Here is a 13,865-nt window from a genome sequence, read left to right as displayed (position 1 = left end):
TGGAACTGGTAATCAAATCTGCTTGCCTCGACTCCCCTTAAATATGAATATCCACATCCCTCACGTGGCCAAGGACCCTTTGAAACTTGCCTCCCGCAACCCTGGCAACTCCTGCTCGCTCCCCGGGATCTCCTCTGATATTAGTACTCTCTGCGCACTCCGGAGTAATGAAGCTATGGGTAGCTCCAGAATCAAAGACAACATGGGACGTAAACCCGCCCACCAACAAGGTCCCTACACAACCTCATGTGTTGAGAACCTAACATTCTATCACAAGCAACAAACTTAAAATCTGAACTATTGAATTGACCAAGTTCGAGTCACAGAAGTTAAACTTGTGATCGCTCCTACACTGGTGCCACCAGTCTCCACAGTCGAGTACACTTGCGGCGTCGACTCGATCCATCCCCCCGGCTGTACACCCGGCTGCAATCCTGGTTGTCCTCCAGCCTATACTGCTTCTACTGCCATCTGCTGCAACTTGGGACAACAAGGTTGATATGCCCCGTCTCCCTGCAATGGTAACATACTCGGGTATCTGCCCGCTACTCCATTATTGCCCGCTACTCGACTCTCTGCGGACAGTTGGCCACCTTGTGGTCCACCCCGATCTCTGCATAGCATCATACTTCTAATTCTGCTCGTACGCAGGCTTACCGCCCTTGCTAGGAACAGAATGCGGCTGGGTCCGCTTCGACTGCGTCGGAGGACTGATCACCACCACCTATGATCTCAAGTCATCCGCTATCCCGGCTGCAATCTCTACCAGCTCTGCTCTCGTAGCGAAGCTCCTCTACCCCAGCCCCCCGGCTGCACGCCCGCCTGCACTCCAGCAACAAGTTGCACCGCTGGACCCTACCCACCAAACATTGGTGGCACCACTGGAACCTGCCCACCAACCACTGGTGGCACTGCTGCTGGAAACCGCGCCAAAACCCTGAGCTAGCAAGCCCATTAGGACATCCTCCCTACCTAGAGCACCCTCCGCTGCAACCCCCACACCCGAGGCATCACCGGCACAGACACCAAGCCCACCCGTTGTGCCGATACCATCACCAGCCTGGTCTCCATACACTCTAGGATGAACATGTGACTCTGCCACCTCCTCACTGGCCATACTCTGGGTCACACTCACACTAGCCTCGAGAACTTGACCCTGTCCATGGCCACGCCCATGACCACAACCACGCCCGCGACCAGCAGCCATCTGTACCACCAAGAACCGAAGGCTAAGTAAAAACACATTGCCTTTACCTACACCACAAACATAAATTGAGATGCATCAGTATTGTCATAAACACTCAGTGAGGCAATCCTCCCATCTACTGGGCTATACACATAAGCAACTGAGATTCCATTGTTAAGCAACACAAACAACACATCTAACCAGGAAATCAAGTGTCAGAAAAGTTGGTGTCGACCGACACTAGGTTGGTGTCGACCGACTTCACAAACGCGATCTGCTCGAAGCCAAACGTCGAACCTTCGCTTCATACCATCTCCAAACTCTCCCAAAAGCTTCAGGAACCTATGAAAACAATAAAAAACCAACCCAAGAAAGCAAAACACCACAAACAACATAGAACAAGCAAAACCAAAGAGATCTCAGCCTTAGATCAGTCATGGTCAAACACTCACCTCTTTTGCAGGAAGATCTGGCTCAAAAACGATGGAATCAACACCTTAAGAAGCTTCTTCTTCGTTCCTAGCAACACTCCCTTCCACAGCAACAGAACTCACCAAAACACTCAAGAAAATCCCAAAAACCTCCAAACTCACAAACTCTCTCCTTTCTCTCTTTTTCTCTCTGAAACGGCGACAAAAATACTAAAACCCTGGACTTGGGTAGCTTCTCCGCTTAAATACATGGTTTTGGAAAACCCAATTAAATCAAACCAACCCGAAATCGATAATTAAAAAATCTAGTCGAACCAGAAATTGCTGGTGTCGATAGACACTCCCCATGGTGTTGATCGACATCACCCCCAAAACGCACATTTTGGTTCACGTATGTTACAAATATAAAGCCTAAATCCATTAGATATTATGTAATATATATATTAAAATGGATCCGGATATCCGGTTTGAAATTTTGTTAGTAATTGGATCCGACCGGATACACAAACTTAAGATCCAAATCCATATCCGTCTTACCTAGATATCTTGTTTTTCGGAGCGGATCCGGATATGGATTCAGATATTTATTCCCAGGGCTACTAACTAAGACTATTGAACCAATGGTTGTAATGAGTAATTTTCTAATAATTAATTATAATTAATAAAATATTTTTAATAATGAGTAAAAATGTATCAACAAAAAATGAAAACAAAAATACACAATTTAAAAAATATATATATAAATTTGAAATACTAAAATAGTTTTTTTTTATAAAAGTTACGATAAATAGACGCAACTTTAAACTATATATTAAGTTGTATTAAATTTATATATTGCTATAATCATTTTTGAAAAATTTAGTTAGATTATTAAATAACGTTGAATATTGGATATTAATATTTAAATTATTTAGATTCAACATAAAACAGAAAATTTGTTTAAACGAACAATGATTTATTAGTTATTGATGAATAGACAAATATAGAAAGAGTTCAAAAGACATGACTATTTAAATAGACACATCTGTTATAACGAAAGGTTGGGATGAAAAAATATAAATAATATTTGATGAAAATATACAACTCTACAATGAACAGTTGCAATCATATAAATTTTTGAGAATTTCTTACTAATGCCCCTTCTTTGGTACCCCTTTTTAAAAATACCCCTTCTGGTGGTCATTTTTAATTATACCCTTCCTTTATTTCGTAAATTCAATTTTGCCCTTCTTTATATACCTAGTACCGACAATCTTATTCTACTTCTCCGTCGTTGATTTCTCCGTCGTCTCTTCACCATCTTCGATTTAACCATCTCTGATTTCTCCGTCGTCTCACCATCTCCGATTTAAAAAACAATCTCCGTCGTCGTCGATTCAGATCTGACGCATTCACATCGACAATCTTAAATCTCTCTTTTACTTCGCCGTCTCTTCTTCTCCCATCGTGTAAGCTTGTTTTTGAATTTTACCGATGGGAGAAGAAGAGTCCTTAATTCGACGAAGAAAATGGCAATTGGAAGTCCTTGAGTACCTAATCAGCCGACTCCTAGTTTCAATCCGACGACTTCGTGTCTGCAATACGACGAAATCGAGAACCCAATATTAGAAATACAGATTTGAGTGAATTTCGCGATTTTCAACCTCCCATAATGAAAACTGTACTTTTTGGTAGAGAACCGGTAACTTTTTGGGATATATGATACAAGAGAGGTTATATTTTACAATTGGGTCTAGGCCTAGGGCTTTCACCCTTATTATAAAAAAAACATTGTAAAACCTTTTAAAATATAAATTACGTTTATAGTATTAACACAATTTAAAAGGTTTTACAAGCGTTTTAAAACGGATTTTAAAAGGTTTAAAAGGGTTTTGTTTGAGTATTTCAATAAATTTTATAGGATTTACAAGAGTTTTAAAAGGTTTTTAAAAGGATTCGAAAAGGAGTAACTTAACATTTTTCTAGAATAGTGTCACAGTAAAAATTAAATCTACTTGTAAACTAAACATTGAAATATCTTAGCATTCATTATTGTTCTTGATGCAATAAGCTCCATTCCGGTGTATACCAGCAAGATGCAAACTTCAATTATCCTAGGTATTTGCTAATTCTGCAAAGATAATATTATTAATGTTAGAACCTTTTAAAATACATTGCAATATCCATTTAAAAACAGTTCAAATAACTATGTAAAAATCTACACTGACCTACAAAGATGTCAACTGCCATTTTCTGCTGTAAATCACCAATTGACTCATTTGTAAGATTGCCATATGTCGCGATGCTCATAGCCAAACACTAGATTGTCTTTAGCATGAAGACACCACTATCTTCAATCTTAGCAACCTATTAAAAAAACAAAGTGAAGAGTCCAAAGTATTTACAGAGAACATATCACAAAACTAAAAAACAAGCTCAACAGTATTTACCTGAGGTATGCAATTCACGATATTGATTCTGAATGGAGATTTCTCTCTATCCTTTTTCATCCCAAATTTCTCCTGGGCAATATACAGCATTGCAACAGCATATGCACCCACCTGTTTGTCTTTAATTTTGTTACTGTAGAAAGACTTGCCTAAATCATAGATAGTCAACAACCTCTTCTCCAAATTGATTATCAATGGCATCCAAAGCTTTTCCTTAACCATCATAGGTGCCAATATTTTGTTTGTAGGAGCTTCCTTGAAGAGTTGACTGAATCCCTCTTCAGGGAACTCATATTTATCTTTGTCGTCAATGAATATGGAGTAATTTTCATCAATTTCTCTCAAAAAAGATACTCCCGCCAACGTCAATTCTTTGCTTTTATAGAACTCCGGATGGCTTTCTTCTCTCTTGCTTAATAACTTCACAACTGTATCAACATGCTAAACAACAACAAAAACCGGGTTAGAACAAAATTTGAAATTTAAAAGAGTTTACAAATTTAAACAACCCTTGTTGTCAAATAATTCATATAAATAAGTTCAGATCCGGTCACACATCATCTTGTAAACCAGTTTAAACACATTGTAAAATTTTGAAACGCTTAAAAAAACATATTTTAATTCCTTTTAAAAAACTTTTAAAACTATTGTAAAACCTTTTAAAAACCTTTTTAAAACTCTTGTAAAACCTTTAAAACCCCATTAAACGTTAACAATTGTAAAACCTTATGATTTGTAATCATACCATTGTTGTTAACGACTTCCCTGGTGTCTCTAGTGTTGTGAACCACCTAGCATCAACTTTGTTACCCAGAATTTTTAGTTGCCTACATCCAAAAATAAACAGAATAAACATAAATACTTACAAAATCATGAATTCATCTTTTAAAATGTCTATAAAAGACAAATTGAACTTTTAGTTTTGTTGCTAGAAACTAAAACTTACTTTGTGTTCTTTGAATTCTTCCATTCAGTAAATATTTCTAACCGGGTCTTATCAACTTTGGAAAAAGGATAAAATATTGGGTGCTTCTTCTTCTCAGTCGTGTAAGGTGGCTGAGTGTGAATAGAAGGAACTGTATTTCGTTCACTTTTTCTTTGCACACCACCAACATCATCAGATTTTCTCTTCTTTTTATGTGGCTGTACAAAACAAAAAAATATCCCACTTTATATCGATACATTGGAAAACCTTTTAAATAACTCATAGAAATTATTAAGTTAGATACATACCCCTTCTCTAGCTTGAACATCAGCATCTGGATTGTCACTTGGTTTACGCTTCTTCCTCTGCAGTGCCACAAGAAAATCACAATTTTTGGTAAACATTGATAAAGTGTAAAACATCATTAAACATTATAAACTTATATACTAACCTCTTTTCTGTTTGTAACATCATCATCATCATCATTGCTTTGCTTAGACTTACTCTGCAGTTCAAAAAGTTTTTTAAGAAAACAATGTTTTACATGATTTAAACCTAATGAGATACTTGATGAAATCTTTTAAAATACTCATAACAACTATATAAAAATTTAATGATTTACCTGTTTTCTCTCTCTCAAAACTGTCTTCTTACTCCTTACTCTCTTCTCTTTACCCATGCTTTTATCTTTTCCACTATCCTGATCTTCTTGAGAAAGAAGATCAAATTTTGGGGTAGAAGGGCGTGGAGAAGAAGATTTATCCTTCAAAGATGATAAGAATTGTGTTTTACAACAAACTTTTAAAAGGGTATTTGGAAACTTATAAAAATACTAAATCAATGTACTGTTGGTGTTTCTTCAAACTAATTACCATCATCACCACCAGCTTTTTGGGTGTTTTCATCGTCTCCAGCGTAGCTCCCATAATGTGTGTTTGACAGACGGACAGAATCTGCAGACAGGCTTTCTACGAAATCTTCTCCATCAACATTTTGTTTGCCAGTCTGCAACAAAACAAAAGACCATATAACATCATCATTTAAAAGGTTTTACAATCTGTTTTAAAAGGGCTTTAAAAGGTTTTAGGTCACCTTTGAAATGAGTTTTTAAAAACATTGTAAAACTTTTAAACACCTGGTAAAGCCTTTTAAAACCTTTGAAAACCTTTTAAAACCCTTTTTAAAGTCTTGGCAAAGACTGACCTCTTTGTTTCTAACCTCTTCATTTATATTCTGTCCATCTTCATTTTCGTTAGACTACAAAGGGAAAAGAGAAAAAAGGAGTTAGTGTCCAATGTATGGGAAAAGGTGTGATCTTGGAATCTTACTCCTTTATCCTTATCATTCTCTGATGTGGTTTTGACAGCTTCTTCAATGGCTTCTAGTCTTTTATTGAAGTGTTCTAACATGAAGAGGATTATGTCGAGTTTTTCAGAATGTGACAAATTTTTCTCCATTTTCTCATGTTTCTCAGAGACTGACTTTTTTTCCTCCATTTTGTCACTCAACTCTCCCATGGCATAGTAAATATCAACTAATCTAGAAGATCATTCTTCTTTCTTCAATCTATAGCCTTTCATAACCAAGCCAATAACTTCTTCAAAATCATTGTCATCTTCATCAACCAAATGCTTATATTCTTGTGGATCTCCAATTATAGTGTTGACTTCAACCTACAAAAATAATCAAAATCCATCAAAACAAAACTCATCAAATAAGATAACCAATGAATAATAAAAACTACATTTTTAATAGAATTCAAAACTTACACAAGTTGTTGTCTTAATAGCATCAACAATTTCGTCAAACCTTGGAGCTCGACTTGAGTGCCAGTTGAGAAACAGCGGATACAGAGTTTTGGAAGAATCGAACCTCCTCCCAAACGTAGAACCAAAAATTGGAACAGCACTCAAAGCCCATATTGATAATGCCAATGGAAATTCTTTGACACTATACTGACCTTTTGACCAAGAATCTTTATTCATTTTCTGAATGCATGTAGCAAGGATGTTATATGCATCCTTGCCCCATGGTTGGGCTGTATACATATCGAAATCTGAAGCATGTTGAAGCCTAGACAGTGGTATCTTCTCTAAAGAATTTGGTGTCATCAAAATACCTTCTGTTAACACCACTGCAGCGAGGCATTCCTTCTCTTCAACACTCAAAGGTTCTTCATCCTTTTTTGGTTCATTAAATAGTCGATATTGAAGTTGAGATAAAGTGTAATCTCCTCTCACGTCCAAGAATATGGTTCACTATTTTGATCTCTGCCGTTATTCCTTGGTTCTCTATGAATAGGTTCGCATTGAATTCCTATGTTTAATAAAACAATGACGTTAGTTTATTCAAACTTACCTAATATACGAGGTTATTTGATAAAAAAAACTGTTTTAAAACCCTTTTAAAACCATTTTAAAAGGGTTTTAAAACTTCTAAAATGGTCTAAAACGGGTTAAAACCTATTTAAAAGGTTTTTAAATGGTTTTAAAACCTGCTTAAAAGGTTTTAAAACCCTTTTAAATCCCTTTTAAAATCCTTTTAAAACCATTTAAAACATGGTTTAAAACCTTTTTAAAAGGGTTTTAAAAGCCTTTGAAACTCTTTTAAAAACCTTTTAACACCCTTTTAAAAATGTTTTAAAATCTTTTAAAACCCTTTTAAACCTTATTAAAACCTTTTTAAATACTTTATAATACCTGTTGTAAGGAAGAACTCTCTCATGGAGAACCGAAGATGTTGCATGTCCACTGTAAACCATAAGTTTCTTCCTCTAGTCATCAGCCTTCTCAGCATCAAGTAGTAGAATAATTTCCCAGAAATTTTGATGTCTCTGTCCGAAAGCTTGATAATATGCCCAAGGAAGGAAGCTTGAAGCTTCTTGAAAGATTCTTTTCCTAATACACTTTTAACCTTGTCAACCAGGTTTAAGTCTGAATGTTGGCATATGGTTGCTCCACCAATTGGTTCAAAACCCATATCATATATGCTTTTTGGTAGTGCAAGGGCTTCAAAATCACTAGATGTCATCTGTTAAAGAAACACACTTAATTAGAGTTTTCAACGGATTTACAAAGAGATTTAAAAGGGTTTTTAAAAATCAACAACACACTTTATCGATCTGAAGTCGTCTTATCAACACACTTTATTGACATAATTCAACTATGACAGATCTGAAAATTGATTTACAAGAGGTAACAAAAATCCAAATCGATATCAAAGAAGTTTTTCAATCTGAATTCGTCAGATCTGGATTTTTGATCGAAAATCAATTTTCAGATTGATGAATATACCAAAAAAAACAAAATCTTAACCACAAACCTGAAAAGAGTTTACGATCCGACGAACACGAAACGAAATCAATTTTGATCCGACGATCGGACGATACAACGAACACGAAACACGAAAAGTGAGGCGACGAACACGAAAATTGAGGCGGCGAAGACGAAAAGTGAGGCGGCGAACGTAGTATAATTAGGTTTACTTCATTAAAGGTAAAATTGTCTTTTCAACCAAAAAGGGATACTCTTAAAAATGAACGCTTTCCAAATGCATTTTAAAAAAGTAGAATGGAAAAAGAGACATTTTTACTTTTCTCCCTAAATTTTTTCAATATACAACCAAAGGTCTAACGTTTATTAGCATTTATTCAAATTGTTATCATCGTATAGATTATAGGCATAGTCTAAAACGTTTCAAACGCAACACATATAAAAACCATTTTAGTTTCATCCGATGACCCCATCTTTGATCTCAAACATGAAGACCATTACGTCCTCGAATTCGAAAATTTCACACAATTTTTGCTGTATTATCTGGTGCAATAAAATCAAGTAAGGTGTGTAGCTTGCTTAAAAATAAAATTAAAAGGAGTGGCCACAAGGTGTTCGACACAATTCCTCAGTGGATTTTTCGTGTTCAAAAAAGAAAAAAACCACGAACTGCTCGTCTCTCTTGTCACGTGGATCTCACGTGATTAAAAAAGCTTCAACATCTTTGTTTACGTGGTGGATAAATAAAAAAGGAGCTTTCATCTTGTTGTTATCATCAATCTCCGTTGATTTGTTCCCGCCTCGCGAAAGCCCAAGAGACCAAGAAAACGCAAGAAAGCTTGTTGAGAGAATCATGGAGCCTTCTTACCATTCTCGTTGGGACGCAGAAAAACACAAACTTGCCCAACGTTACTACGGACAAGGAGAACACATGAAGGCCTTGGAGGTGATTGAAGATTCGTTTTTGAACATCCGTGGGAAACACAAGCTTCCATCAGATCTTCATTACCTACAAGGTACTATCTTCATGGAACTAGCGAGGAAGACAGAGAACAGTGACTTGAAATTTGCCTTCTTGCTGGCTTCTGTTGAATGCTTTTTGGAAGATTACATGGTACAAGCGTTCGCTGCAGTTTCTCTCTTCCACTTGGGCGAACATCTTGGCTCAGCATTGTATTACAGGAAAGCTGTGAAGATTGCAAAACAGTGTTTATCTCTCATGGCTTTTGATCCATTGAGATCGCTCGAGCTAACTACTAAACGTGAACTTGAACTTATAATCGAAATGGCAGATTCTAAGATCCTCCACGGTCTTACTCTGAAAAACTCTGACACAAAACTTTGGGAGCCAAAGGAGTTTCGAATCAAGATAAGGAGTGACTCGCATACCATTGAAGACCTTGAGGTGAAAAGATTGAGGTCGTATTGGGCGAGTATGAATGCTGAGAGTAAAAGGAACTTCATGAAAGTAAGCACTGCAGAGCTTAGAAGTTATGTCGAGAGACGATATGGCACAGAAGGACTGGATGCTTTGGAGCAAGTTCTTGAATCTGCAAGGATAAACAGAAAATGGAAATTTTGGATGTGTCGAGTTTGTTCACAGAAGTTCTTTTATCCTAAAGAGTTTAAGAATCATCTTGAACAAGTTCATGCTGCAAAATATAAACCTTTGAAAGAGGATATTGCTCAGAGGGTAGATGAAGTCTGGGCTGGTATGATATCGGTTGCAGATTGGGAACCTCTAGATGCAGTAGCTGCCGCTGACATGATCAAGACGCGGCTCGAATTTGTGAAAGAGTTTGTATATGAAAATGGATGGTCCAAAAACTGGCCTTTAGCTTCAGATGAAGAACGCAGTAAGTTACTCAGAGAAATCAAGTTGTTCCTTGTTTCGTTCCGGGAGCGGAAAATTCTCTCTTGTAGCATCCGAGATTGGATGATGCAGTTTCCGGTGAAGTATCTTGCACAATTTGAAGTTTCCGAGCTCTCTCTTGCTACCGAGTGCCGTTTGCTGGAAACACCTCAGAGTATCTGCTTTTTGGAATGTCCTGAACTCAATCAAATTATAGACCCACTCAAACGCATCAAGTGTGAAAGGGATGATGGTACAGAACTGATTTCAAAGGTAACAGACAGTTTATGGCGTCGTACTAGAGTTAAAGAAAAGATTGATATTGACCATGAATTTTCATTTATGCTTCTGGATAAAAGATTGCTGAGAGGAAAGATTGCTTCATTCGATGATGAAGGGTCAATAGATGTTTGTGATCACAATGTTTACTATGCCAAGACACATCCTCAGGGAGATGATTTCATAACCTGGTTACTTGACTACTCTTTCATAGATAAGAGCTTTGCGTTTCCCAGATCTATCAGGTCACACAATCTTGATATAAGGGTGGCTGTTCTGAGAGCCATTCACTTCACGCGGAGGACTTTGGTAGCCAGATATGCAAAGACGTGGCGGATCCTATGTTATGATGAATGTCTTAATCAGGCCAAGAACTTTTGTATACAAGAAGATGAAAGTAGAATGAATATTCGGGAAGATCAAAGGAACATTTATGCATCTCTTCTATACAAGAAATGTGAAGAGCAGTTAACGATAGATGTCGAAGATCCTCATGTTACAGAACTATTCTTGTGTGCAGTACGAGATGTACTCGAAGGTGCATCGCAACCCACATTTGATTTCACTAATGCAGAAGACTGCCTGACACTTATATATGGTCACAAAAATCTCAGTGATGATATTGTGTTAAAGTCCATAGACCTTCTGAAATCAGTTGTCACCAAGCAGGTTCAATCCTGTTCTAAGTTTTAATTTACAACAGATTAACATTTATTGTTTTCGTAATATATATATTGACTCGCAGGTTCTGCTAGCCGATTCAAATATTTTGCTGGTTGAAAATTCAAGGATAAATTTGCTAGACGACCTTGTCAGGCTTTCTGTTTTTGACTACCGCTCTTATATCCTTCCCCTGCTGAAACGTTTCTTGCGGGTTAGTTTTTAACTTTGGTTTTGTACATAGAGCTTTCATCTTCCCCCTGGTTTTCTCATTGACTGGTACCTTATGTTATAATTTATGTCTCTTCTTCTAGGAAGAGTTGGATGGAATTGTAGATATGGATGCCAAAGCCAAGTTAGCTGCAGTAGAAGCAGAACTTTTAACCAAGGAAAAGAAAGAGAAGGGGAAGAAGTTAGGACCAAAGAAGAAGAAACATAAAAGCAACAAGGTTGTGGAAGGTCTAAATATTTGCTTCCATGAATTTTTGATTACTCAGTCGTAAGAATGAATTTCCTTCATGGTGTAACAGAGAACTTCAGCGAGCATGTCTAGTCATCTTGTTCAGGATGTCGAACAGTAAGTACTAGTTTCTCAGGACTCTTTTTGCAAGTTTATAAATTTTTTTTAGGTTTTCTGTGAGCAAAACGTGTTCTTAATATGTCCAGGGAATCTTCTATTAACCTTGAACCGGGAGTTACATCACTAAAAACAGCAGAAGAAGATTCTATGGAACCAGAAGAAAGGGATCGATTGGAAAGTTTTTCCAACACTAACAATCAAGAGGACGCTATTAAAGGTTAAACGAGAGCTTTGTAATTTACAACTTGCTTTTTTTTTTTGAGATGCTTGTTTCTTACGTCTTTCATTCGTGATCTTCAAGATTTGAACAATATGCGTAGAAAAGATTCAGAAGATGCAACCAGATACCGTTCAGCTCTTGACATGACGCTTAAGGTATATCCGTCACCATCAAAAATGAGATTCAAAACCTTGACTCATCTCTACTAAATCCAGTCATTTTTTGTTTTCATATATTATCTCTTTACCTCCTTGTTTGTTTTGACAATTTGTGCTACTGCAGGCCCTTTTAAACATTAAGGTTTTTAAAGAAGATTTGGTGCACAATGGCCAACCATTTCATGACAACTTGGGAGATCAAGTTCCTTATGCACTGCAAAATTTATTTTCTGCCTTTGTCTCGGAACAGATAACAGAAGAGGGACTCTACAGTTACCTCCTGAGCAACTTACTTGCTTCCCTAGAAGAAGTTCATTCCATGGTTTGTGGGGATAAACATAAGCTTTTAAGCTTGATTGTTATTCCATGGTTGTACATGTCATTCAGATTTTTACTCTTTGCAGTCAAGTGATGCTGTTGAGATAGTTGTCACGATCCTCGAGTTTTGTCATTGCTGGAAAACTCCAGAAAGAGAAAGCTTGGTAACTCGCCTTTTTACGTTGGAGGAATATGAAAGAATGAGTTGTAGGAAATGCAGAAGGGAGCCAAATTATCCTGAGCAAAGTTCTTACGGAATTGTTTTGGCTGCAAATTCAATCAGAAACTTAAAGGTTTGTTTCATTTATTTCCATATTTTTCTTTTCTACACAAGCTGGTACTTAAAATATTGCTCTGTGATTATTTATATATGCAGTGTGATTTTGGGGATATAAAGTTTGAGGACAGCCTCAAAGTGATCCGCATGAAAGATGGAATGATATGTGATGTTAAAACAGGAGGCTGTGGAGAGACAAACTTTGTCCACCACACTATAAGTAGATGCCCGCCTATTTTCACAATTGGTAAGTGATGACCATGATTGTAATCTAATTTACTCCCTTCATTTATTGTGGCATGCTAAACTGGTGTTGCTATTTTTGTAGGTTTGCAACATAGTGTTGGAATGGGTGAAGAATGAAACCGAAAAAAGAAATATTTGAAACAACAAAGGCATTGGACTGGGAGATAGATATTAGCAGGCTGTACGAAGGCTTAGAAGAAGCAAACATTAAGTACAGGCTTGTGTCAATGATAAAATCTGAAACAGGGTCACAAATGTTTGTGTTATTGTTTTTCTATTTCTCTGTTACAGCATCAGAATCCTGGATTGCAGATTGGTTGTGTTGAAATAGGAGAATACATTTGCATGGCTTATAAAAAGAACCGGTGGGTCAGTCTGACACATGAAGGTTTAGCAGAAGAGGTAAAGAAAAAACAGTTTTCTATGAGTTGAATTGGGAACTTAGATAGGTGAGACATTATTGATATATGTGGTGATGCCATAGGTTGTAGGTAACTGGAAGAATGTGATCAGATTCTGTGGAGAAAGAAAGGTTCGGCCAGAGATTCTGTTTTACGAAGCATTTCAATGGCCTAACAAGTGGCAAAAGTTAATATCAATATGAAAGAAAACCTACCATTCATGTAAAAAAACAGTCGTGTTCTTTGTTCTTATATGAAGCTTGTGAAAGAGTAACACAGGCAGACAAAGGTGGAGCAGAGACCATAGGATTAGTGTCTTTAAAACCAACCGGATCAGCATAGCTATGAACATTTTTAGTGGGCGAAGTCCATTTTCAGACTTAAGGTAGAACATTCATTGTATATATCACTATTCAGTATTCACTTGTTGGAATACTATCTCGACTCGGCCATGTTTGTTATTGTTTCTGAACCACATGTGAATTTTGATTAGAATACTTTCATTTTCTTGTCATAAGATATCTTCACCGAACACAAAAAGAGCTGCTTCACTTAACTTTTTTAATTTTTATTGAATACTAGAAATTTGTGGTTTCAGGAAAACACACTAATATATCATGCTAAATGTGAA

General features: G+C 36.9%; 3 protein-coding genes across 3 annotated transcripts; 1 reads left to right on the top strand and 2 right to left on the bottom strand.

Moving 5' to 3' along the window:
• Positions 1-793: 793 nt before the first annotated feature.
• LOC147925460 (uncharacterized) lies at positions 794-5,375 on the bottom strand. Its single transcript, XM_087492631.1, has 7 exons — positions 5,280-5,375; positions 4,993-5,189; positions 4,792-4,873; positions 4,047-4,487; positions 1,639-1,718; positions 1,452-1,528; positions 794-1,254 (listed from the first exon to the last, which is right to left on the bottom strand). The coding sequence occupies exons 1-7, from the start codon at positions 5,373-5,375 to the stop codon at positions 794-796; spliced, it is 1,434 nt and encodes a 477-aa protein (XP_087348757.1).
• Positions 5,376-6,435: 1,060 nt separating this feature from the next.
• On the bottom strand, positions 6,436-8,495 carry LOC147925459 (uncharacterized). The gene is made up of 4 exons (XM_087489918.1): positions 8,293-8,495; positions 7,671-8,001; positions 6,741-7,287; positions 6,436-6,644 (listed from the first exon to the last, which is right to left on the bottom strand). The coding sequence occupies exons 3-4, from the start codon at positions 7,080-7,082 to the stop codon at positions 6,519-6,521; spliced, it is 468 nt and encodes a 155-aa protein (XP_087346044.1). The 5' UTR covers positions 7,083-7,287; positions 7,671-8,001; positions 8,293-8,495; the 3' UTR covers positions 6,436-6,518.
• A 150-nt stretch (positions 8,496-8,645) lies between these two features.
• LOC104753552 (uncharacterized) lies at positions 8,646-13,096 on the top strand. Its single transcript, XM_087490489.1, has 10 exons — positions 8,646-11,043; positions 11,120-11,248; positions 11,349-11,483; positions 11,565-11,611; positions 11,701-11,831; positions 11,916-11,989; positions 12,117-12,314; positions 12,397-12,603; positions 12,687-12,834; positions 12,916-13,096. The coding sequence occupies exons 1-10, from the start codon at positions 9,097-9,099 to the stop codon at positions 12,948-12,950; spliced, it is 3,051 nt and encodes a 1,016-aa protein (XP_087346615.1). The 5' UTR covers positions 8,646-9,096; the 3' UTR covers positions 12,951-13,096.
• The last annotated feature ends 769 nt before the right edge of the window (positions 13,097-13,865 follow it).

The sequence above is a fragment of the Camelina sativa genome, chromosome 16 (assembly GCF_030686135.1).
Source record: "Camelina sativa cultivar CO46 ecotype springtype chromosome 16, ASM3068613v1".
Taxonomy (NCBI): domain Eukaryota; kingdom Viridiplantae; phylum Streptophyta; class Magnoliopsida; order Brassicales; family Brassicaceae; genus Camelina; species Camelina sativa.
The sequence above is the reverse complement of the archived record's forward strand: the minus strand, read 5'-3'. Positions and strand labels throughout refer to the sequence as shown.

Coding starts and splice junctions, on each gene's coding strand:
- LOC147925460 (XM_087492631.1), bottom strand. CDS start 5,375: ATGTTTACCAAAAATTGTGATTTTCTTGTGGCACTGCAGAGGAAGAAG. Junction 4,874..4,992: donor AAGAATTCAAAGAACACAAA/GTAAGTTTTAGT, acceptor TTTTGGATGTAG/GCAACTAAAAATTCTGGGTA. Junction 1,255..1,451: donor GCTTCGAGCAGATCGCGTTT/GTGAAGTCGGTC, acceptor TTTGTGGTGTAG/GTAAAGGCAATGTGTTTTTA.
- LOC104753552 (XM_087490489.1), top strand. CDS start 9,097: ATGGAGCCTTCTTACCATTCTCGTTGGGACGCAGAAAAACACAAACTT. Junction 11,044..11,119: donor AATCAGTTGTCACCAAGCAG/GTTCAATCCTGT, acceptor ATTGACTCGCAG/GTTCTGCTAGCCGATTCAAA. Junction 11,990..12,116: donor CTCTTGACATGACGCTTAAG/GTATATCCGTCA, acceptor GTGCTACTGCAG/GCCCTTTTAAACATTAAGGT.
- LOC147925459 (XM_087489918.1), bottom strand. CDS start 7,082: ATGACACCAAATTCTTTAGAGAAGATACCACTGTCTAGGCTTCAACAT. Junction 6,645..6,740: donor CTATTAAGACAACAACTTGT/GTAAGTTTTGAA, acceptor TTATTTTTGTAG/GTTGAAGTCAACACTATAAT.